General features: G+C 34.1%; 2 protein-coding genes across 3 annotated transcripts; one reads left to right on the plus strand and one right to left on the minus strand.

The window, feature by feature from the left end:
* Window positions 1-12,083: 12,083 nt before the first annotated feature.
* LOC115724552 (protein PELPK1) lies at window positions 12,084-13,583 on the minus strand. The gene has a single exon (XM_030653857.2). The coding sequence runs from the start codon at window positions 13,471-13,473 to the stop codon at window positions 12,364-12,366; it is 1,110 nt and encodes a 369-aa protein (XP_030509717.2). The 5' UTR covers window positions 13,474-13,583; the 3' UTR covers window positions 12,084-12,363.
* Window positions 13,584-15,517: 1,934 nt separating this feature from the next.
* On the plus strand, window positions 15,518-22,612 carry LOC115725343 (glycerol-3-phosphate acyltransferase 9). 2 transcript variants are annotated; one of them, XM_030654830.2, is made up of 14 exons: window positions 15,518-15,913; window positions 16,479-16,573; window positions 19,221-19,367; window positions 19,473-19,530; window positions 19,621-19,739; window positions 20,103-20,202; window positions 20,283-20,378; window positions 20,492-20,588; window positions 20,995-21,082; window positions 21,161-21,254; window positions 21,419-21,504; window positions 21,880-21,999; window positions 22,115-22,213; window positions 22,324-22,612. In XM_030654830.2, exons 3-14 carry the CDS (start codon window positions 19,240-19,242, stop codon window positions 22,370-22,372), a joined length of 1,134 nt encoding a protein of 377 aa, XP_030510690.2. In that variant the 5' UTR covers window positions 15,518-15,913; window positions 16,479-16,573; window positions 19,221-19,239; the 3' UTR covers window positions 22,373-22,612. The 2 variants fall into 2 exon arrangements, with proteins under 2 accessions (XP_030510690.2, XP_060973461.1); XM_061117478.1 differs by having other exon boundaries at window positions 15,556-15,913; window positions 19,185-19,367.
* Window positions 22,613-24,243: the final 1,631 nt, after the last annotated feature.

Genomic DNA, 24,243 nt, shown 5'->3' on the forward strand with positions numbered 1-24,243 from the left:
TAATTTAATTAATTTCATTTATCCAATCAATCCAACAACCAATATGTTTGATTGGATATCGGTTCTATTCATTAGATGTATTTCATGTATATCGATTAGTTTAATTCGGGTTTATCAAATATTTAGACTTAGTATTTTTTGGCTCAAATCAGATCCATCTAATATTTTAGCTAGATTCAGTATTTATTTGATAAAATTGGACACATCCAATCTAAAAAAAATAGTACTATTTTAATGTTAATATCTAGATGTACATATACTTTTTTTTTTATGTATAACAATATAAAATATACTTACTTATATAAACTAATAAAAATATTAATTAATTAGTTCGATTGAATGTCAGATTTTGAATTTTTGGACACCCCATCTAACATGCGATCCAATCTAATTAGATTTTCAAAAATAACATTCAATCTGATCCGATCTCACAATTAGATATCCAATGTTTGGCGGTCAGTTGTAACTGGATCGGTCGGTTGTCATTAGATTTGATCAATTTATTCACACCCCTGACTAAAACTGGGATTAATTGGTCCCATTTGGCTTAGCTTCTATAAGTTCTGTTTTAGCTTTTTTTTTTTTTTTTTTTTTTTTTTTGAAAGACTGTTTTAACTTTTAGTATTTGGATAAAAAATGAAAAGTAATAAAAGTAAAGAAAATTTGAAATAAAAGCAGTAAACGTGATTGGGAAACAAGATCAGTGTGATCTTGAGCTTAATACATGGGGAATATCAACCTTCAATATTGATTATAGTATGAACTTTATTAATGCCAAGTTACAAATAATCTAGGATCGAAATCCTCTTCTCAATGGAGTCTTGCTGCTTACACTAGACCTTACCAAATGAGAGACATTTCAATCAAACACATGAAAGTGCCCTTTTCTCATCTTAACACACTACGCATTGACTTGTATATATAGTGCTTGGTAGGTACACTTAATGGCTGAGAAACTAACTTAACTGTCAAAAACAGCTAATTGATTAAGTGCGTAATAACATTTAGAACTGGTTCAATAGCTCAAACCTGAACACATCCCATTCTCCATAGCCAACAGAAGGGCCAGTAAAGAAATAGCAGGGAACTAATTTGAAGAAAACTCAGCTCAGCAATACTGAGAGAGGCTGCTGTATTTTATAGCCTTTGAGGCAGGGGACAAGATATTACAAATGCCAATAAATGGCTTACACGTACAAGTTTGTTAAAGCAGAAAAGGAATATTATATATTCCTATGCTAACGGTAAAGATTCGCAAAATCAGAGTTGATTCTATTACATCGGCATTCCTATAATTCAGGACCAAGAGGAAAGTCTGAAATGCCCCTCTCTGTTATTACTCGATTCCTTTAACTCCACCCCTCAAGCGAAGTGGTGACTCTGTCAAGCTGAGCTTGTTAACTAGGAATTGAAAGCGGCTTGGTGTTAGACTCTTTGTTAAGCAGTCAGCGATCTGATCGTGCGACGGGATGTAACGAATTTCAAGCTTCTTCTGCAACACTGTCTCTTACGAAATGTACATCGAGTTCAATGTGTTTGGTACGCGCATGATATACAGGATTAGAGGCCAAAGCGTTAGCACTCATGTTATCACACCAAATTATTGGTGTCGTTGGCATTTCATACTTCATGTCTTTCAAAAGTTCCTGCAGCCATGTCAGTTCAGCAGCAAGGTGTGCTAGCGATCTGTACTCCGACTCGGTGCTGGAGCGTGAGACAACTGTTTGCTTCTTTGACGACCACGAGATTAGTGATTCACCAAGGAACACACAATACCCTGCCACTGATCTTAGATCATCGGGGCAGCAGGCCCAATCCGCATCAGAGAAACCTTGAAGGCTTAGGTTGTCACTCGGTGCAATATGAACGCCATGATGTATAGTGCCCTTAAGGTATCTCAGCACTCTTTTAGCAGCCCCCCAATGAGCTGAAGTTGGACTCTTGAGGAATTGACTTAACTTGTTGACGGCAAATGAAATGTCAGGTCGAGTGTGACTTAGATATTGCAGGGCACCGATAACACTTCTGTAGAGAGATGGATTTTCGAGTTGATCACCATCATTGATTGAGATAACTCTCCCTGCTGTCATTGGTGTTGGGCTTGGTTTGATATTTTCCATTTTGTATTTCTGCAAGATCTCTGCTATATACTTCCTTTGGGAAAGATAAACGCCTGTGACATCCCTATACACCTCTATCCCAAGAAAGTAGCTCAAGTCTCCCAGATCCTTGAGAGAGAAAACTTTGTTAAGCCTGTCAACAAATTGTCCAATTTCTTTTGAGTTGTTGCCAGTTATTATGATGTCATCCACGTAGATTAAGGCCATGATAACAAACTTTTGTGTCTTGAGCATGAACAGAGAAGAGTCGGCTTTGGAGTTGACAAATTTCCAGTCAACCAAAGTCCTTTTTAGCTGATCGTACCAAGATCGAGGGGCTTGTCGAAGTCCATAAATTGACTTTTTTAACTTGCAGACATGGTGTGGTTTGCTAGTGTCTTCAAAGCCCGGGGGCTGCATCATATATACATCCTCTTCAAGTACACCATTAAGGAAGGCGTTGTTCACATCTAGTTGACGAATCTCCCAGTTGTGAGACACAGCAATAGTTAGAACAACACGAACGGTAGAGGCTTTGATTACGGGACTGAAAGTTTCGCCAAAATCAACTCCTGGGTGTTGGTGGAAGCCTTTGGCAACAAGGCGTGCTTTGAAACGTTGGAAGCTGCCATCTTGATTGTATTTAATTTTATGAACCCATTTGCATCCGACTATGTGAGGTATGTGGACAGTAGTTGGATCAACCAGTATCCATGTACGATTGCGACGTAGAGCCAACATTTCTTCTCCCATAGCACGGTTCCACCCCTCATGCCGAAGTGCATCTTCGAGAGATTATGGCTCATGAAGCGAGAGATCAAATTTGGCATGGTGGAGATAGACTTTTGGCTTGAAAATACCCGCTTTGGATCGAGTAATCATAGGATGAGAAGGCTTTAAAGGAGGCATCACAGTAGGAGAGTTGTGAGGTGATGATTCTCGACTGTGAGCAGGGCTGTCATGGTCCTGTGAAACAGACAGAGGCGACTGGTTTTGTGGTGAGATAACAAAATCATTGGTAAGTATGGGAGAATTTACCTGCTGTCGTGAAAACTCTGGAGACTGAGGTGGTGGTTCTGCAATGAAGGGACTGTCAGGTGTGTTTGCCGAAGAAGAATTGACCAAAGTAGGTGTATCTGGTGTAGTGGCAGTCGAGTGTTGTGTGTGTGTGTCTGTGGGAAGAGTGAACCAAGTGTGAGGAGTGTCAAGAGTAACTATTCTTTCAGGAACATAGTTATTAAAGAAGCCGTGCACACATGGAAACTCTTGTTCATTAAAAATGACATGTCGGGAAATGTATATACGGCCATGCGAACTAAGACATTTATAGCCTTTGTGCGCTTCACTATAACCAAGATTGATGCACTTGGTCGAGTGAAACTGGAACTTGTGAGTTTGGTATGAACGTAAACAAGGGAAGCATGCTGAACCGAATATTTTTAGAGATTTATAGTCAGGTTTTGTGGAGAATAGGACTTCATATGGAGATTTTCCATTGAGGACAACAGTAGGGAGACGAGTAATGAGGTGGACAGCAGTGTGAAAAGCATCAGTCCAGTACCTAAGAGGCATATGTGCTTGAGCTAAAAGGGTGAGGCCAGTTTCGACTATATGTCGATGCTTACGCTCAGCCCTTCCGTTTTGTTCAGAAGTGTGGGGACAAGAGTGTTGGAAAACAATCCCACTTTGGTTGACAATGTCTGTGAATGCTTGGAATTCACCCCCCCAGTCCGTTCTTAAAGCTTTGATCTTCCTATCAAATTGGTTTTCCACCAAGGTTTTGAATCTAGTAAAGGCTGAGAGAGCTTCGAACTTGTGTTTTAAAGGGAAAAGCCAAGTGTAGCGACTGTGGTCATCCACAAAATGGATGTAAAACCTGAAATTAGTGTGTGAATTAATAGGTGCTGGCCCCCATAGATCCGTGTGAACAAGATCTAGGACACCTGGGGCACGGCTTGTTGAGTTTTTGAAAGGCAAGCAATGAGACTTCCCATATTGACAAGCATCGCAAAATTCTAATTTCTCATTGATAATAGGCCTTACATCAGTAGTTTTTAAAACTTGACTCAACACAGCATGAGAAGGGTGACCAAGCCTTCTATGCCACAAGTTTAAGACAGACTCACTAACACTAGACTTATTTGACACTGAAGTTGCAGTAGCAACACCCGTAAAGGGGACTGACTCAGGAATGAAAGGCTGGACATTAGATCTGTATTGCTCTGAGATGAGAGATGTGTCGAGCTTATAGAGGCCGTGTTTAAGAGCTCCTTGCAGAACCACTCTCCCTGTCTCCCGATCCTTCACACAACAAGAAAATGGAAAGAATTCAATAGATACATCATTGTCAGCAGTAAGTTGTGAGACACTTATCAAATTTTTGGTAATGTTTGGAACATGAAGCAAGTTCTTTAAAATTAAGGGAGAATGAGAAATAGTTTTGAGTTTGCCAGAACCAATATGAGATATAGACAGCCTATTACCATTACCAACTGTAATCTTCTCCTTACCACCATACACAGTCTTGTTACTCATCTGACCATCCTCTGTAGTTAAGTGATTACTCGCGCCACTGTCCACGTACCAACTGTCATCATTCAGGACTTGTGGAGTAGCAACAAGAGCATTGAGTTGCTTATCCTGGTTTTGTTCCCCTGCTGGTTGTTGTCCCATGTAATTCTCATCGTATCTATTGTAGCAAATAGCCGCCGAATGGCCATACTTGCCACGGACTTGGCAAGTCGGCTTGGGTCCTCCAAATCGTCCTCCACGGCCCCTGCCACGATTTCCATTCCTTCCACGGGAACCTGAGTTATTCGAAGAGCCACGCCCTTGTTGATGTTGCTGGTTTGTGCTTCTCGGGCCATAGTGACCAGTGGGTCTGTGAGCTAAGTTTGCTGAAGGAGAGTTCAAATTTTTGTGGCTCGGAGGCGTAGCAGATAGTCGTTCCAATTTGTTGTCAAAGCTGAGAAGTATGCTTTGCAATTCCTGCCAGGTTGTTTCAGATCTGGACTCGATTAGAGAAACGATTGAGAGATATTCAATCTCCAATCCAGAAAGCACATTAGACACAAGGTGTCTCTCTGGGTATGGTTCACCAGCAAGTGCGAGTGAATCAGCCCACATACGCTTCTGTTTGAGGTACTCGGTCATGGTAGTCGAGCCCTTCCTTGTTGTCTGTAGTCTGGTGCGAAGATCATCAGTATGTGCTCGAGAATAGGCTCCGAAGAGGTTCTCGAGTGTTGTCCAGAGGGCGTAGGCGGATTGACAGCCCATAACTTCGGATGCGATGCTCTCCGTCATCGAACCGTAAAGCCAACCCATTAACAACTGGTCATGAACTAGACAGTTCTCATAGTTAGGGTTAATGGAAACAATATAATCAGGGGAATCAGGAATACCTGAGGTAATGAACTCATCTGGACAGGCTCTTTTGCCATTGATGAAGCCTTCGAGTCTGTGACCTCGAATGATGGTGAACACCATTGTTTTCCACAAAGGAAAATTGTTTCTATCAAGCTTCATCGTGAATGGTTGGCTTAGGGTGCTGCTGAAGGGTGTAGTCACTGGTATGTGACTTATGGTTTGAGCAGATGGTCTAGGTTCGGACTGGTGCGATGTCTCTGAGCCTTCGACCTGCTGCTGTGGAGTTGAGTCTGGATCTGCCATGGCTGACGCCGGAGATGCTCTGATACCAAGTAAAGAAATAGCAGGGAACTAATTTGAAGAAAACTCAGCTCAGCAATACTGAGAGAGGCTGTTGTATTTTATAGCCTTTGAGGCAGGGGACAAGATATTACAAATGCCAATAAATGGCTTACACGTACAAGTTTGTTAAAGCAGAAAAGGAATATTATATATTCTTATGCTAACGGTAAAGATTCGCAAAATCAGAGTTGATTCTATTACATCGGCATTCCTATAATTCAGGACCAAGAGGAAAGTCTGAAATGCCCCTCTCTGTTATTACTCGATTCCTTTAACTGGGCCTTATAAATCACCAAAGGCTCTCCATACAGGACCCCATTAACATGAACTGAGTCCACTGCAACTAAGTAGAATCTTTAGACTAATTCCTTCTAGTACAATTAACTAGTATTATGAATATATATTATAACCTAGATCTAGGTCACTAATGTAGTAGAATACTTTAGTGAAGGTACGTACTTTTTTACTACAAAAAAAGCTTTTTGTTTTGGGATTTTAGTAACATGTAAAGAATTCGTTTCAATTTGTGTAACTGCTGTTATAGCCGTAAACATAAATACTGATTTTCTTTTACTTTGGTTATATGAACCGAAAAAAAAAAAGGTTTTTGCTTTAGTTTATAACCGAAACAAAAAAATCAGTGCACCAAAGCTAATTGTTTCTTGTTTTGGTTATGAACGTCCGAAGCAAAAAATAAAATAAAATAAAATTGATCTCGCCCAATACCCAAAACTATGATTTTTCATGTACCACTCCACACCTATATTCTTAACCTACCACCACAAATTACATATATCCTCACTAAAAAATAAGTAAAATATCAAAAAATAAAAAATAAATTAATTATTAAAAGTCTAAAAATAAATATAATCACCAACAACCGACAACATCACCCCCGACGAGCCTCCACCACAACCTATCCACACTCGAATCACCTACTGTCGATAGTGTTATATAGTGTGAATTTTCCGCCTAGAATACGAGTATAGTCTTGTAAATAGCTGTCACATGGATCTAGTTCCCGGTAAAAAAAAAAAGATGACGTGTTAAAAAATAGCTCCAATAGAGCTAACATTGCTTGATGTAAATTTGCGAGAAGATACGATCGAGACAGGGTCTAATCACATATTATGCCTCACATAGTCAAAAGAATAAGCTAGCAGGACCGAGAGAAGTTAATGATGGTTCTGCATATACTGATTATATGTAAGTGTATTGACACATTTTTTTTAATTTATACCTGATTTGAATTGATCGAGAACTCCAAATCTATATTTTATGAATCTAAGAAAATAAAATTAGGAAAATTTGTTTTTTGGAATTTGAATTATAATTCATGGTTGAATTTTTGTTTCAAACCAGTTTTCTGTAGAATTTTTCATCAATCGGCAATTGTAGATAGTTAGATTGATTAGGGTCTTCTTCTCAAGTGACGTCACTGGAATTGATGGATCTTTGAATAACTGGGTAGTTTTTGTAATGCCCTAATACTAAGAACGTCACTAACTGCGACTAAACATGCATAAGCTAATCTCGCTAAACTGAGATTACTAGGGCAAGAGAGGAAATTAAACTTTAAAACAAATACAGAGTAAAATTATAACTTGTAATTATTAAACTTTACAAAGTCTCAAAAGATTATATTTTTGTTCTGAGATCCCGTAAAAACTTTTCAAAATACTACAAGTTATCAATACACACCGACCTAAGCGGCAAAAGTGAAGATTACAATAATTTTTTCTAGTGAACCCAACCCTCGTGGTCTAGTTTGGCCTGAACATGTATAATACACCGCAAAGTCCTTGAACTCATGGCTGATCAACAACAGATTTATCCTTTCCTACACAATAGAGTAACCGTGAACCATAGCCCAACAAGATAGTATAAATAACAATATACAGCATAATAAAAATTCACATAAATATTGATGTCAATGCATCTATTGTCTATTTGACATAGACTTACGTGTTGCACTCATACGTCTATTTACAATAAGGCCTTAGAACGGTTTATCTTTGTTCTAATTACCGAGTCTAACCTAATTATGCTTTACGTGCATAATTCTTTATCTCAACATATATAGTATAATATTGCATTCAAAAATCACTTAAATACTATAGAGTAATAACCCTACACCACATATCCTCTTAATTTAGGGTAATAACCCTAATCTCGATTTCTCACATAACATACATGAGTGCCACTGCGCTTAACTCTATGTGCTAACTTACTGTCTTACCTGATAATCCAAGTATGTGGAGATTCCAAATCCTCAGGTCCTGAGCAAGCGCCGGTAATCCTAGTCACACATTCTCGATCGGGATTTCACAAATAGGGTTAATCTCAAATTTACGTTCACATATACACATAATTTTCATTCTATTTATATATTAACATATAGAGCCAGAAACGAGCTTTCCAACGATATCAAGCTGCCCCAACCTGCTGGGCCACGCTGCGGCGATAGGCCCGGGAACCCGAAAAATTGCTAATTTTTCAAACACTCAAAAATCAACACAATTCATACCAAAACCTAATCAAAACTGGGCATAATCTAATCTTTCAATTAAAAGCAAACCAATCTAACATTGGTATTCATTTGAGCATTACACAAAGCTCAAAATCAAATAATACAACAACAAAATTCAAGCATATAACACAAACATCATAGTTGCACACATTGCACAAGCTTGAAGTTCAAAGCTTCAAAACAAAAACTCAAAAATTTAAGGCCAATACCCAGAAATTAACAACATGCTTCAACCCTAAAAATCAACCACATTAACCTAGAAGCAATAAACACAATCCTAATAGCTCAATCACATTATATTCACTAATATTCCCCTTAATCTCAACAGCATGCATCCATAATCTCAAGAATCCCAAAACATCAATAATAAAACTTGAAAATCAGAAATCAAAGTAAATAGAGGAGATCAAAGTAATTACCTAGTGCTCTTCAAGATCCAAGCATAAGAACTAGCACAAAGCGACACCAAAAGTCAAGCCTTTTTCTTCAAAATTGGTTAAAATTACAAGTGGAGAGGGTGAGAGAGAGGGGTCGGCTAAGGGGTTCAAAGTCAAAAAAAATGGTTTTCATTTGAACAAAAGTTTGATTTTGTTGAAATTAGCTAATTGGTCAAAAAGACCAAAATGCTCCTAAGGCTCAAATATATCCATACACATATAAACAAGGGCAATTTTGTCATTCAGCTCACCCACACATATCACAATAATCACATTTCCTCATTTATCATATAAATACCATAAATAAATCCTGAAAATGTATTGTGGCCCCGAACTCGGTTCTAGGGTTGAACATCGGGCAGGTTGACCGGGTTTCTGGTTTGCGGGTTTTGGGTTTGCGGGTTTCGGGTTCAAAAAATTGTACCCAAATCCAACCCGTGAAATGGTTCGGGTTTGCGGGTTTCGGGCTCGCGGGTTTGCGAATTTGCAGGTTCTGGTTGACCGGGTTGGCGGGGTCAATGGGTTGACCCGATCAACTCATTAATTTTTTTTTAAAAAAAAAATCAAATTTTATGTGGTTTTTTCTATATATTAAATTAAACATATAATTTATAAACTTATAACACCATAATTTAAATTTGTTAGATTAAAATAAAATAAAAAATGCATTAATTTCGAATCTAAAATACAAAAGTGAAGTTCAAAACTATATATAATATATTATGAAATATATTGTTATTTTTAATATATTATCTATGTAATATAAATAAAATGATTAAATTTTAGGGTTTTTTTTTATTTTTAATATATTATACATGTAATAAAAATAAAAAAAAATAAAAAAAGTCACCGAGTTGGCGGGCGGGTTCAGGTTCAACCCGAAATCTGGTAACCATAAAAAACCAACCCGCGAACTCGCCCGAAAGTGTACCGGGTTGAACCCGACCCACCCAAACGAAATAGATTTTTTTAATTTTTTGGGTTGACCAGGTCGGGTCCGGGTCAAACCCGGTCAATATGTTCAACCCTACCCGGTTCGGCCCAAAATACCTTATTGTGACTATACCACGCCAACTTGTCAGAAAATACCTACACATAGACAAAATAAACATACTACATAGTCCATAAGCACAATATATCATGTCAAAATTACAAAAAATACCCCTAACACACCAATGGAGTCTTAAAATACAATAAATCATAACAGTTTCACATATATTAAATCATATAACAATATAATTTCTCATTAATACATAATTAACTTAGTTAGTGTTACTAATCCGGTTATTAAACCTTAGGGTATTACAGTTTTGCTATAATTGTCGTCCTCGTTTGAGCACACGAAGGTTTTGAAGATGAGAAGCATGGGTCGTGTGATTGTATGGTAAGTCAAAGATGTAATTTTGTAATTTTTTTTTATTTGAGCTATATATATATATATAATGAAATGGTCAGTTCCATTGTATTTTTTATAATATTGTTGCATTTTTCATGTATAATCGAAAAATGCCCTTTATATTTTGAAGAAACAAACAATATAGCTTTCTTTAATATATTTTCTCAAATTTTTCTTTCCAATGTTGATATATATATATATATAAATATGGGTGACTATTCAATGGTTACATTTTTATTGTAACCATATGGTTACATTTTTCTTTGACCTGTAATAGCAGGTTACTAATAGGTAGATTTTCCTTTTTTAGAATTAATTAATTATAATTAACTATTTTCTTAAAATAATTAATTAAATAGTAGACATTCCTTTTTTAGAATTAATTAATTATAATTAACTATTTTCTTAAAATAATTAATTAAATATTCAACAAGACCTCTTTTAGCAATTAATATTTATATTTAAATCCTTACTTGAATTATTTTAATAATTAAGCCATTTAATTATAATATTTACAATAAAATTTATTTTTTTTTTACAAAAATTAAACTTCTTTTGACACAAATTAAAATGCTCTTCTTATAATAAATTTTCAAATAATTAATTATTTTTAAATGATATTTAATTATTTTGTTACAATTATATGAACTAAGTATGAGGCCTCAAGCTAATCAATCGATAATAAGTGCAGCCATTTTTTTTCTAAAAAATCCTTCAACTTATTTCATTTTTTACTTTTTAAATACTTAAATAAAAAAAATAAATAATCAAGTGAAATAATTTAAAATTAAGATTACAAGTATAATAAAATTTAAATTATGAAATTATATGTGTATAATTTTAAATTATAAAAAGTTTTGCTATAAAATTTTAAATAATTTAAGTATAAAAAAATAAATTGCTAAAAGATCCTTATATAGTAATAAATTGCAAAAAATTAATTAATAATTATAATTAATTTAATTCTAAAATATAATTAATCTTAATTAAAGTTTTATAAGGAAATAAATGATTAGGTTATTTTCAGGTTACAAGTTATTTATTATTTATTTTTATTTAATTTCCAAATTAATCACAACCATTTAATAGTAATCCAATGGCTTAAAAAAATGTAACCATGATGGTTACAATAAAAATGTAACCATTGAAACCTCCTCCATATAAATATTTATCTATATACTATATTTATAAATAAATACATCGTATATACAGTAGAACGTCTATTTAAGAATACACTATTCAGGAATAACCTCTCTAATTTATTATAAAAAATATTAACTCTCAATTTAGGACAGTTATAAATAAGAATAACCTTTAAATTGTAATTAATTATATAATTTCTAAGTGTCATACTAAGAAAGTATACTTAAATTATTTTAATTTTTCTTCACTATAGCGTACATTTGAAAATATTTTCTTGAGTGCTTTTTTTATATAAGAATTGTATGATATTTTTTTAGAATATTTTACAGTTGTCTAAATAAATTTATTATTTTTTAATTAATATTTTTTTAAAAAAAATATACATATAAATAAGTTTGAAATTATTTAATACGATTTTATTGTTCAATTTATAATATTTATAAATAATTTAAAAAAATTAAAAATAAATGCACGCAAAATACGACCTGTAATTAACTAGTTAGACAATATAAGTGTTATGTCCCATAAAGAAAATCAGTTGGTCATGTCCTTATTAAAACACATGATTTAGAAAGAAAAAAAATTATACTAAACGATATACGGGATCCATTGATAAGGTGAGAATAATTTTTGGAACAAAATACATTATCACTTTCTTTATTTTCTTTAATATAAGAGTTTGTTCAAACAGAAATGAGGTAGAATATTTATTAATGTTTGAACAATATTGTATGAAAATATTTGGTGGTATTTTTGTTGTAAAAGTATTAGCTAGAGAGAAACGAAAAACTTCATGCATGCGAACATAATAATGAATTTTAATTATACAATACAAAGGATGTTAAAAAAAATACAAACTATAATCGATAGAAACTTGTAACTATATATTATTCAATCACACGTAACAACAATAATGGTAGAAAAAATTGTAACTATGCTGGGATATCAGGATTCTATTGGTAACAAAAGAAATAATTCATAAAGAAACATCACAGATTGATCAAAGCAATACTTCAATTTTCCACTGCAAGCGCTTGTTTCATAAATGCTCTAAGGCTTACTAGTGTGAGGTGGAGTACTGAGAGTAGGAATAGATTTATCCTTAGGAAGGTTAGGAATGGTTGGTAAAGTGGGCTTAGAAAGCTCATGTGGGAGTTCAGGTAATTTTGGAATTTCAAGCTTAGGAAATTCATGGGGAATTTCAGGCAATATAGGGACTTCAAATTTCGGCAGGTCAGGCATTTTCGGAACTTCAATTTTTGGCAAATCAGGCACCTTAGGGGCATCATCATGATTCAGTTCATGCAACTTAGGAACATCAGGCTTTGGTAGTTGAGGTTTCGGTACCTCTGGTAACTTAGGTGCTTCAGGTTTTGGCACTTCAAGAACCTTAGGTAGTTCAGGCTTTGGTACCTCAGGCAACTTTGGGGCTTTAGGTTTTGCCACTTCGTGAACCTTAGGAAGTTCAGATTTTGGTACCTCAGGCAACTTTGGGGCTTCAGGTTTTGAAACTTCGGGAACCTTAGGCAGTTCAGGCTTTGGTACCTCGGGCAACTTTGGAGTCTCAGGTTTTGGCATTTCAGGAACCTTAACATTAGGTTTTGGTACCTCGGGAAACTTTGGGGCTTCGGGTTTTGGCACTTCAGGAACCTTAGGCTTCGGTACCTCAGGCAACTTTGGGGTTTCAGGTTTTGGCACTTCGGGAACCTTAGGGAGTTCAGACTTTGGTACCTCAGGCAACTTTGGGACTTCAGGTTTTGGCATTTCAGGAACCTTAAGTTTAGGCTTTGGTACCTCAGGCAACTTTGGGGCTTCAGGTTTTGGCACTTCAGGAATCTTGGGGAGTTCAGACTTTTGTACCATAGGGTACTTAGGAATTTCAAGTTTTGGTAGCTCAGGAACCTTAGGAATTTCAAGTTTTGGTAGCTCAGGCAACTTTGAGACATCGGGTTTCAGTACTTCAGGAAACTTAGGAATTTCTAGTTTTGGCAACTCGGGCATTTTTGGAAGTTCAGGCTTTGGAATCTCAGGTATTTTTGGAAAGCTAGGAGTAGTCTCTAGCAAGTGGCGTGCCTCAGAAACCATTTTGCTGCTTATACATAATGAAATTGTAAGAACCATAAATGGTAATATATAGTTCGGGATTCGTTGATAAGCCATGTTGTTATCAATCAAATTTGAAATACTGAAAAAATGATTTTGTGATGGGAAGATAAGTGATTTCTGATTGAGAAGAAGAGGAAACTTTGTTGTTTGTGTATGTAGAAATCTATTTGCTATTAGGCTTTTATAGGTAATGGGACTTGGAAGAATGGACTTTAAAGTCATTGAAGGTAGGAGTAGGTGTGTTGTTGATCAACTTCTTAGTGGCATGAAATAAACTACCCTAATTAATTGACAGCTATGCGACATTTCCACATTAATCAATTATATTTTGTTGAGTGTAGTAGTCTTCATCCCTTAATTGGATATAAAATGAAAAAGGCTTTCTATGAATTACTATTATGATTATTATTATATTATGAGTACTGCTGGGTTTTGTTTATTTTCCTTTTACTTCTTTTAATAATATTGTAATCTAGGCAATCTAGAATTTTGTTTTTATTTGTGTATGTTGTTAGTTTTGGAAGGTTGGAAGTTGTCATATAGTCTGTTGGGCTTGTTGGCTGCCTAAGAAGTTGAAATAAATGGTTCACTTTCTTATTGCCTTAGAAAGAGTTTACCTGAAATTTGAATATGAATCTGAAAACGAATAAATTGTATAAAATTTAATATTGTAATGTTAAGGAGATCTTTATAGGTTAGCATTTAGATGATTAATTAATTCCTTTGCCTCGTACTTATTTAGAAGTTATATAATATAACTTTATATAACTACTAAAAATAACTTATATTTATGTAACTTTTTTTTTTTTTAATATTTTGAAAGGAAATCACAATATTAATTACAAAAGTATTCAGTTAGGGAGAGGCAAATCTCCAACTACATAAGAGAAAGCCATTGGGAGAACCCCATCCAAAAAACAAGAACTCTTATCAATAAGAGTATACTTACAATTAGGGGTGTTCATTTAATCTAATTCGTACTATCTTGCTCATAGTCAGGGCCGGCCCTGAAACAAAGTGGGCCATAGGGGAAAAAAAAAATTTGGGCCCTTATGTTAGAAAAAATGTGGTATTTTTCAAAATTGGTAAAAAAAAATGTATAATTTTAAAAGAAGAAAAAAAAAATTTGGGCCCCTGGGCTGGGTGGGCCCTAGGCACAGGCCTAGCCCGCCTATGCCCAGGGCCAGGCCTGGTCATAGTATATGAGAATTTTATATTAATTTGAATCCAATATAATCCACAAAAGTACATATTGGATCAATTATTTTAGTTTGGTTACTTTTTAATATTAAATAATTTAATTTTTATCAAAAAAATATATTTTTTTTCACATAAATAACAACAAAATAAAACAAATTATTATTGTTTTATGTCTCCAATAACGAATTAAAGTAAATAAAATAAAAATAACAAATTCAAATGAAGAAAAAATAATTGTATGTACAAAAAAATGTTTAATTTTATTTAAATTGTATGTAAAAAAAATAAAAAAAAATTATATATAAAAATGAAATATACATTTGATCTATTAAGTTTTAGGATCCGTTTTGACAAAAGAACCCATGTAGTTTCCAAGATTCCGGACCACTCTTTCTAGCATAAAACCAGTGGACAGATTGTGTATTTGTACTCAAAAATCCAACTAATTCAGGGTGATCATTCGCGTGTTCACCTTGTTTCAATCGTTCAAAGATTAATGGGACACAATCAAAAGTCCAAGGACTACCTGCTATCACCCGCTCGATGTTAACCTCATGGTAGAATTGAAATAAACAAAGATTGCTTTCAAATTCTTTTACGTACATACCTTTTCCCGGCTACCATAATATCGCTATTTTATTTTACATTGCTTGAAAATCCACCGATCAATTGGTAAGGAAACGGCCCACCAAACACCACCTATCATCGATCTCAATCAGATCATCATTCCCCCCTTCATACAACAAACAGTCTTCTTCATCATCCTTTATTCGAAAATTTGCATATGGGTATTCAATCGAAGGCTCATTTCAATGTATGGGCTCCATTAATAACACAATAACATAAGACACAACAAAACAAGAATATCGTACCATGTCAAAAGACAAGACTTCAATTACACAATTTAATTACAAATATAAGCATGGTTGCCGGGTCAGTCACTCAGTCTGTTTTTTTTTTTTTTATTCTTTTTAATTAGTTAATTTGGAAATTATTTTTTAATTAATTAAAGTGGGATGAAGCAAGATGCAAATATTGGACTTTGTCCTCCTAGTCCTGACAACATGTGTGTGTATGAGAAAGATCATCAAATGTGCAAAAGGGAGAGATAGATAATTAGATAGAGCTGAGTTCACAAAACCACAAAATAAAAAAGTATTGATTTTTACAAAATTATTACAGATTCAATAAATCCCCAAACCCTCAAGCTCTCCCTCTCTCCTTCTCCGCCATCGACGACCCTTCTCCGACGCCCATTTCTTGCCGTCGACGGCGCAGGCGGACCACAGATCAAGTTTAGTACTCTTATGGAATTCAATATCTACTTATTACTCTATTTCTTCTCCGCTTTTTTGAAATTTCAATTTGATAAAGTATTCAGAATTTTTTTTAAAAGCTTTGCTCCCTTTTTCTTATTGATATTCATGTTATTTGTTAGATCATTATTAGTGCTGGTCCTCCACAAAAGATCATTATTTCATTTTTTTTTTCTTGTGATTTTGGGGGTTGGGCTCCCTCTGTGTCGCTTTTCAATTTCTTGTAAAAGCAAAGATTTTGATGTTGAAAAATTACTCAATCAGCCAGATATATCAATTATAAATTCTGATTTGGTTATTATATTGTGATATGCTACCTCTGATTTTGTATAAGCCATGCATGCATTTCTCTTGATATATGCTTGATTTTTAATCTGGGCATTTGTTTTAGTGCGCATTCGATGCTTGAAGTAAGCTGCTTTTGCATAAGATTTATTTATCATTGCCAGTATTGTTCTCATACAATTTCCTTGAAAATCTCCTGTTCTGTTTCCACTAGTATAAGTTCATAACTGATATTGTTGTATGTTAATGCTGAAACAGGTTGATGGCAAGAAGAACAAAGTTTTTGGGCTGAACCTTTGTTATTTAGCAAACTGATTCTTGATCACAAGACCATTGTTGGATACTTTTCCAAGGTAAGTCAACTCTACTTAGTTGTTGTCCAGAAGCTTAGAGCAATAATCTGTGCTTCCTATTTTGTATATGTTATACTTGTATGAATCTTGCCACATGAGGCTAGCTTAAATTGTTGTGTGATTAAACGTGTCAGAGTAGTCTGGGTTAAGTTTTCGACAGAATAGTCTGGTCTTGCTGCTCTCTTTTTTTTAGATGTTAGTAGCAATGAGATAGCGATTTTTCTTACACCATCTATTGTAGTTTTTAAAATCACTTGAGATTAATTATTAAACTTATTATTTTTAATGCAAATCTGACTAAACACTTTCATAAAATTTGAAAAACATGATATGAGATGTAGGAGTTTTTTTTACTGGTTTCTGCCATAAAATTTAAAAGTTTTAAGCACACGAGATACTGGTATTGGCTCAAGCTTGTACGACTATAATTTAAGCATGTTGTTCCTGAAAAAACTTGGTATCTATGTGCTCTTCATATTTCTTGCTAGATCCATCCAGCTTGTTAGAGTTTTATCAAGGTTGAATTTGAACAGGTGTCAAATTAATATTTCCTTGGAGATATCTTTTCATTTATGATAAATGCTCAGATATTCCTAATTGTGTAGATCTTTGTTTAGCCTAGGACATGTCTATTTTTTCTTAAAGCTGGGGGGATGATATTAGGAGAATAAGTACGCAAGAATCTTCAGTTTTCCAAGGCCGCCAATTTATGAGAATAAGTAATTTCACAAGGCCGCCAATTTCAGTTTTCCAAAGTGGTTTATGATATTGCTTCTTGAATCTTCCAGAATGCAAGAATTTTATAATTATATAAGGTTTTTTGGATGCCTAGAAAGAAGTGCGAGAATTGTGTTTGTGTCTCATGTCCATCAGAGTGATAGATACCACTCGTTTTGTAGTTTGTTGTAGTACATTGATTTTTTTTTTTCACATTCATGTTAAGTCAAATTTATATGTTGTATGTTAAATATATTACCTTAATTTTCTATCCAAATATCTCTGGATTATTGTGACATCATGTTTACTAAATGAGAACCATGACTTTCTGAGTTTAGCCATTTATTGGTCGCAAGGAAACTTTCCAATGTCTAGCGTTGACAATGGTATGTTAGCAGGAAATTTTTTCTTAATCTGAAATGACTTCTGATTTGGTTCCGATTATCGCGTCATCTAAGTCATGTTTATGGTATTTTTCGTAAGAGCTTTATAATTTAAGGGTGACCCTTTTACCTTCTGTTTGTAATAATGTTTTAATGAAGGAATTAGTTTAATCTTAAAGTTTGCTTCTGCTCATATGGTTGTTTTCTTTTAGATTGTTAGATCACTCATTTAAAAAAAATAATAATAAATAAAAGGTTTTTAAATCTTAATTTTGTTGCTCTTGCGTTGGGTCTCATCCAGGGTGAGTGAAAACTTAGAGTTTTGTTTGTTCATTGAAGAAATGGCCCTTCTTTTGTTAGGTTTGCGTCCTGTGGTTCTACTTTGTATTATTTCCATTCCCGGTAATTTCTGATTCTGTGGAAACCAACAATTTTATAGTTTTCAATGTTGAATTATTAGGCATGCACTCCAAAAATAATAAATAAATAAATAAAGAGTCGAGAAATTGGTTGTACTATGCGTTTAGAATTGTAACTTTGTTGTTAGAACTCAGAAGTACTTGAGGATAGCTTTGCTCAACCTAATCTTCATTTAAAGTTTACTTGGTGTTTTTTTTTTCATCTTTAAATGTCTTATTGATAAGTTTTTTGGCAACTTGTTAGATATGCATTTAACAAGTATTGGCAGCTAGCTGTAACATATAAGTATAAAATCGATAATATTAACTTTTGAATAGATCTACAAAAAAAGAACTCTTGAATAGATGAGCAAAAGTCAACTTGGTCTTTACACTCACTAGGTTTTTTATATGCCTTGATGAATTGTTTGTGTTAATCAATTCTACAAGCACGAAATACAGGATTTAGAGTCTAGGAGTGAAGAACTCATGTCAAACATTGTAATTATGCTAAGAGGACAAAGGAAAGAATTGAAAGAATACAAGTTGAGAAAACATCTTACCTAATTAAACTTGATAGATAGTAGTGATACAATTATATTTAAATATGGAGATAGACGATGTATGATCCGATTAGTAATTCTTGTTGTGACCTTAATGATGTTAAATATTGAGACTTAATGTAACAAACACAAGGTAGGTAGTAGAGAAGAGTGAAGATATGTACGGGATTCATCTAATAAATTAGTGGGAACAGTGGCACCGAGTTGAGATCGCTTAAGAAATACTATGTGCCAGTATAATACAAGTTAGTTGGAGTATTTTTTATACTAATGAACAGTTTTGTTTATCAACTTTTATATTGATGTCTAGTAAAGTAATGATTACTTTTTAATCAATTTGGAGCTAGTACTTTGAAGTTTGTTTAAGCATTAGGAATTTTATAGTACTTGCTCTAAATTGTTGAAAAGAAATCACAAATATTTCAAAAAATGCATTTTAATTATAAATGTATAAATATAATAGAATAAGTTGAACATTTATGAAGAAAAAGATATTCTTTGAAAATACTTTTCAAACACCTCTTGTTCCTTAAAACTATAAACTCTGCAGTTTGTTCTCACTATTTTTGGCAACATGGTCAAACAGGCCTAGGCAAGTTGAAAAGATGAGTATCACTAGTACTGGAAAATTCAAAACGTCAAGCTCCGAATTGGACTTGGATCGACCCAATATTGAAGACTATCTCCCATCTGGAACCTCCATTCAGCCAGAACCTATTGGCAAGCTTTGCCTGTAAATCTCTTTCTCTCATCTTATGGTCTGTTTGTTTCTCGAGAAAAATCATAGGGAATGAATCGGGAACTTATGTGCTTCAATTAACTCTCTTTTGTTTTCTAGTCGTGATTTGCTTGATATTTCACCAACTCTAACTGAGGCTGCTGGTGCTATTGTGGATGTAAGTGTTCATTTTGGGTTTGATATGGATAATCGAGTTTCTCTGATTTAAGAATCTTGAGTTTTTGCTTTTTTGAATTTTGATGACCAGGACTCATTTACACGATGCTTCAAGTCGAATCCTCCGGAGCCTTGGAACTGGAATATATATTTGTTTCCACTATGGTGTTTTGGAGTAGTTGTTCGTTATTTCATTCTCTTTCCTGTGAGGTTAGAAGTTCTGAAGTAGTTTGTTGAAAAGAATGATGATTTTCATGCATTGTTGCTATCATGCAAGAGCTGTACATGTTAGCTCAGTGTATTTTCTATCCTTAAATTTTGAATGTATACCATCATGGAAGGCTGTGACAATAATGTTAATGTTTGTCATTTTGGTTTGTAACATCATGTTGCTGTTGAATATACATATAATAATGTAAATAATTATTTATGTATCTGTATATACATCAGTAAAATACTGTAGCATTAGTCTTGTCTAAGTACGTATCAGAAGAACTACATTGGTTGTGTAACTGCATTTTAGTATCGACTTTGGGGATATTGCTTTTATGAGTTTATTTCATGTTGGTGCAGGGTTATAGTGTTGACGATAGGGTGGATAATATTCCTGTCTTCATACATTCCAGTGCACATTCTATTGAAGGGCCATGATAAGTTAAGGAAAAAGATAGAGGTGAACATTCTCATTTTCTAGTGTCTTTCGTCTAGTAGATTTAGGGTACCTGATTGTGTTTATTTCTATCCACTACCCAGAGGTTTTTGGTGGAGTTGATTTGTACCTTCTTTGTTGCATCCTGGACTGGGGTGGTCAAATATCACGGACCACGACCTAGCATGCGGCCCAATCAGGTTTTCTGACTGTCACTTTAATCTTTGAGACACGGACTATTATTTCTGTATTTGCTTATTCAGTGAGTTTTGGAGTGTTCAGTCTTGATCTATATCGTCATGCTTTTATGCAGGTTTTTGTGGCCAATCATACTTCCATGATTGATTTCATTATCTTAGAACAGATGACTGCATTTGCAGTCATTATGCAGAAGCATGCTGGATGGGTTGGTAAGTTTATTGCTGAATACAATTATTAGTGAAGTTAAGCACACATATTTGATTTGGTGAAGGAATCTTGTACTGAAGATTTTATGTGCTCTACAAACTTTTATTTTGGAGTGACAGAAGTGTGTTATTAGAAGTGAGGCTTCTATTGTGTTTTTTTTGGACAAATTTACACCACTATTCTTGCAAATGTATTCAGCTGTAGAGGTGAAATCTTTTAAAAGATTCATCAAAGTTTAGGGCTTGGTTTTGAGTCTTTTTGTTGTCATATATACTAGTTTACTTATAAGTACTGCTTTTTCTTCTAGTTGCCAGTTTAAAAGTTTTCGTGACTAAGCTTCACATTTTGTTTCTGCCGATGTCAAATGTCATCCAATAATAAAGATTTCTCTCTGAACTCCTTGTAAAGGACTATTGCAAAGCACTATTTTGGAGAGTGTGGGCTGTATTTGGTTCAATCGTACAGAGTCAAAGGACCGTGAAATTGTAGCAAAGAAGTAAGTATAAAGTGTGATAAATATAGTTTTATCGTAATACTGTTCATGGTGCTGTAATATGTCTATATACCTTTTCAGATTAAGGGATCATGTGCAGGCTGCTGATAACCCTCTCCTTATATTTCCCGAAGGAACGTGTGTAAATAACCACTATACTGTGATGTTCAAGAAGGTAATTGTGGCTCTCTCCAGTCTCATGTTTTAAGCTTAGTAGTCAGTGACTCGGTGTATACTTTGTGAAATTTTCATGTTAATGTGGGCAGTTGGGCTTTTAGTTTGAATAAATTATTTACTTATTTGATAAGCTCTCTAATTTAATTTGTTTGCAATGTCTAGGGTGCGTTTGAACTCGGATGTTCAGTTTGCCCAGTTGCAATCAAGTACAATAAAATCTTCGTTGATGCTTTTTGGAATAGCAGAAAGTAAGGAGCTAATTTTTGAATACTGATCTTGACATCTACTGATAGTTATGCATTTTCTTTGTGAACAATTCCTTGTTCAGAAAATTCCTCTCTTTTGTTTTTAAAGAATCTGATGAACCCGAGACTCTGCATGTAGACAATTGTCAGTGCTTATATGTTTCTGATCCAAACAAGAAAAATCAAAGTAAAAAAAACAAGATAAAAGAATAGAAAAGAAAAGAAAGTGTTCTTGCTCGCAAGCTTACATTTGAAAAAGGTTGCTCGTTCCAACAGAATATAGTGCCAAACGTTTGTCTTGTTGATTTCAATATTCTGATATTATGTTGAAGAAAACATTGGCAGGCACATATAAGATGTCTTATTTGCACTTTGCAGGCAGTCCTTCACAAAGCATCTGCTGCAGCTTATGACGTCGTGGGCTGTAGTTTGTGATGTGTGGTACTTGGAGCCCCAAAATCTTAGACCAGGGGAAACTCCCATTGAGTTTGCTGAGAGGTGAATAATCTCTTCTAATAAGCATGTTCTTGGAACATTAGAGAAGATGGTGTCTTGCTTAGACGATCTTCGAAAGAAAGGATTTTTTGTTTAAACAATTCATGCTTTTTTGCAGGGTGAGAGACATAATATCTGCTCGGGCAGGTCTCAAGAAGGTTCCATGGGATGGATATCTGAAGCACTCTCGCCCTAGTCCAAAGCACAGAGAGCGAAAGTAAATCACGTTCCCCACTTATTTTTTCCTTAGAATAATCAACAATTGAAGGAATTTTGCGAAGTTAGTTTCTGATTACATGTCTTATTGCTCATTTTCTTTCCGTATAGGCAACAAAGCTTTGCAGAGATGGTGCTACGACGCTTGGAGGAAAGGTGAAGTGAAAATATGTAGGTTTCGTCGTCTAGTCGTGTGTTTTTGTACCAAGTAAATACTTCTTTCAATTCTCATTTTGGTGGATTTGGGCATGAAGCTGAAGAATCTTTGAGAATACTGTTGTCAGCTTTGTTTGTGTATGCTCTAGATTTTTGTAGGAACTTGGCATAAAGCAAATAGACTGTTCTCAATGAATTAATTTTTAATTTTGGCTAACTAATAATGGAATGGTAATGGTATGGAGTAGGATTGGTCATTGTATTGCAGTTATGACACTAGAGCATTCGATTATATGTCCATTTAGATCTCATTTATTTTTTTTATTTCTAAAACTTTCAAGTATATTAGAAATACTTTTGCCAAAAAAATAAAAAAATAAAAAAATCAAATTTTGGAAAGATGAATAATAAACTTTTAGGCTATGTTTGATGAGAGGGATGGAGAGGTTAGAGAGGGTGGGGAGAATGAGGGATGGAGATGATTGTTGTTGATCTCTTTTGTCTTGTTTGGTGTTAGATGATAAAGAAAAAATTGGTTAGTAAAACTTCAAATTGTCCTTTTGAACATAAAAAATTAAAAATATAAAATCATCCCAAATTTAAGGGGATTCAATCTTTACTCTATGTTTGGTAAAGAGGAATGAGAGTTGGAAGGATGGAAAGTGTAAGAAGGATGGAGAGTGATGGAACCGAGAGAATAATAATTTTCCTCTATGTTATGTTGTTTGGTACTGAGGAGAAGGAAGATGTATAAATTTTAAATATAAAATTATTATATTATCAATTATAAAATATATTTTTAATTTATTTGAAGGGTAATTATGTAAATTGATTTATATTTTTTTTGCTAATTAAGATTTTTGCCCCTGAATTTTGACATGTACCCCTGAACTTTGACATGTACCCCTGAACTTTTAAGGTTGTTAAAAATACCTCCTAGACTATTGAGATTGTTGGATTTAAAGATTTTTGTCTAGTAAAAAAATCTAACATGGATAAAAGTTCAAGGGGCATGATTTAGTAATGTGAAAGTTCGAGGGGCATGATTTGGTAGATATCAAAGTCTGGGAAGCATGGTTTAGTACATAAACAATCACTGAAATAGTAAAATTGAATGAAATTAGATAAAAGTCCTTAAATCCAACAATCCCAATGATTCAGGGGGCATTTTTAACGATCTTAAAAGTTCATGGGGCATAATTTGGTACATGTCAAAGTTCAGGGAGCAAAAATCCTAATTTGTTATTTTATCATCAATTTTCTCACTTTTGGAGAGATTGAAAATAAAGAATTTGGAGGGAGACCAAATCAATCTATCCTTTCTTTCTAATTTTCTGTCATGCCAAACAAGTGAAATTGACTCTCATTTCACTCCTCTCCCTCTTACCATTTCCTTTCTTTCACATTTTCATCCCATCAAACATACTCTTAAGGTTTGGAGGAAGAATGCCTCCCCTATTTCTCTTTTCCCTCTTCTTTCTTTTGCCAAACAAGTAATTTAGTCTCTCCTATCACTCTAGCTCTACTCCTCTCTATCCACCTATCTTTCTCTTCTGCCACACATAGTGTTAGTTAATAAAATATATTAATTCACTATCAGTAATGTACAATTACTATTATACAAAATATTTTTACTAAAATGTTCACATACTTTAGTGATGCCAATAAAAACCAACTTGCACTAATAAACTGATTAGTACACTGTACTAGCAACTATTAAAAATATTTTTTACTTTAATTTATTAATATTTATTTTATTCATATTATATAATTTTAATTTATGTCAGTTATAATACATTTATCACTTAATTGTTATATATATTTATTAATTATTATTAATATATTTATTTATAATATATTTATATGTCAACTAAG

The sequence above is a fragment of the Cannabis sativa genome, chromosome 6 (assembly GCF_029168945.1).
Source record: "Cannabis sativa cultivar Pink pepper isolate KNU-18-1 chromosome 6, ASM2916894v1, whole genome shotgun sequence".
Taxonomy (NCBI): Eukaryota; Viridiplantae; Streptophyta; class Magnoliopsida; order Rosales; family Cannabaceae; genus Cannabis; species Cannabis sativa.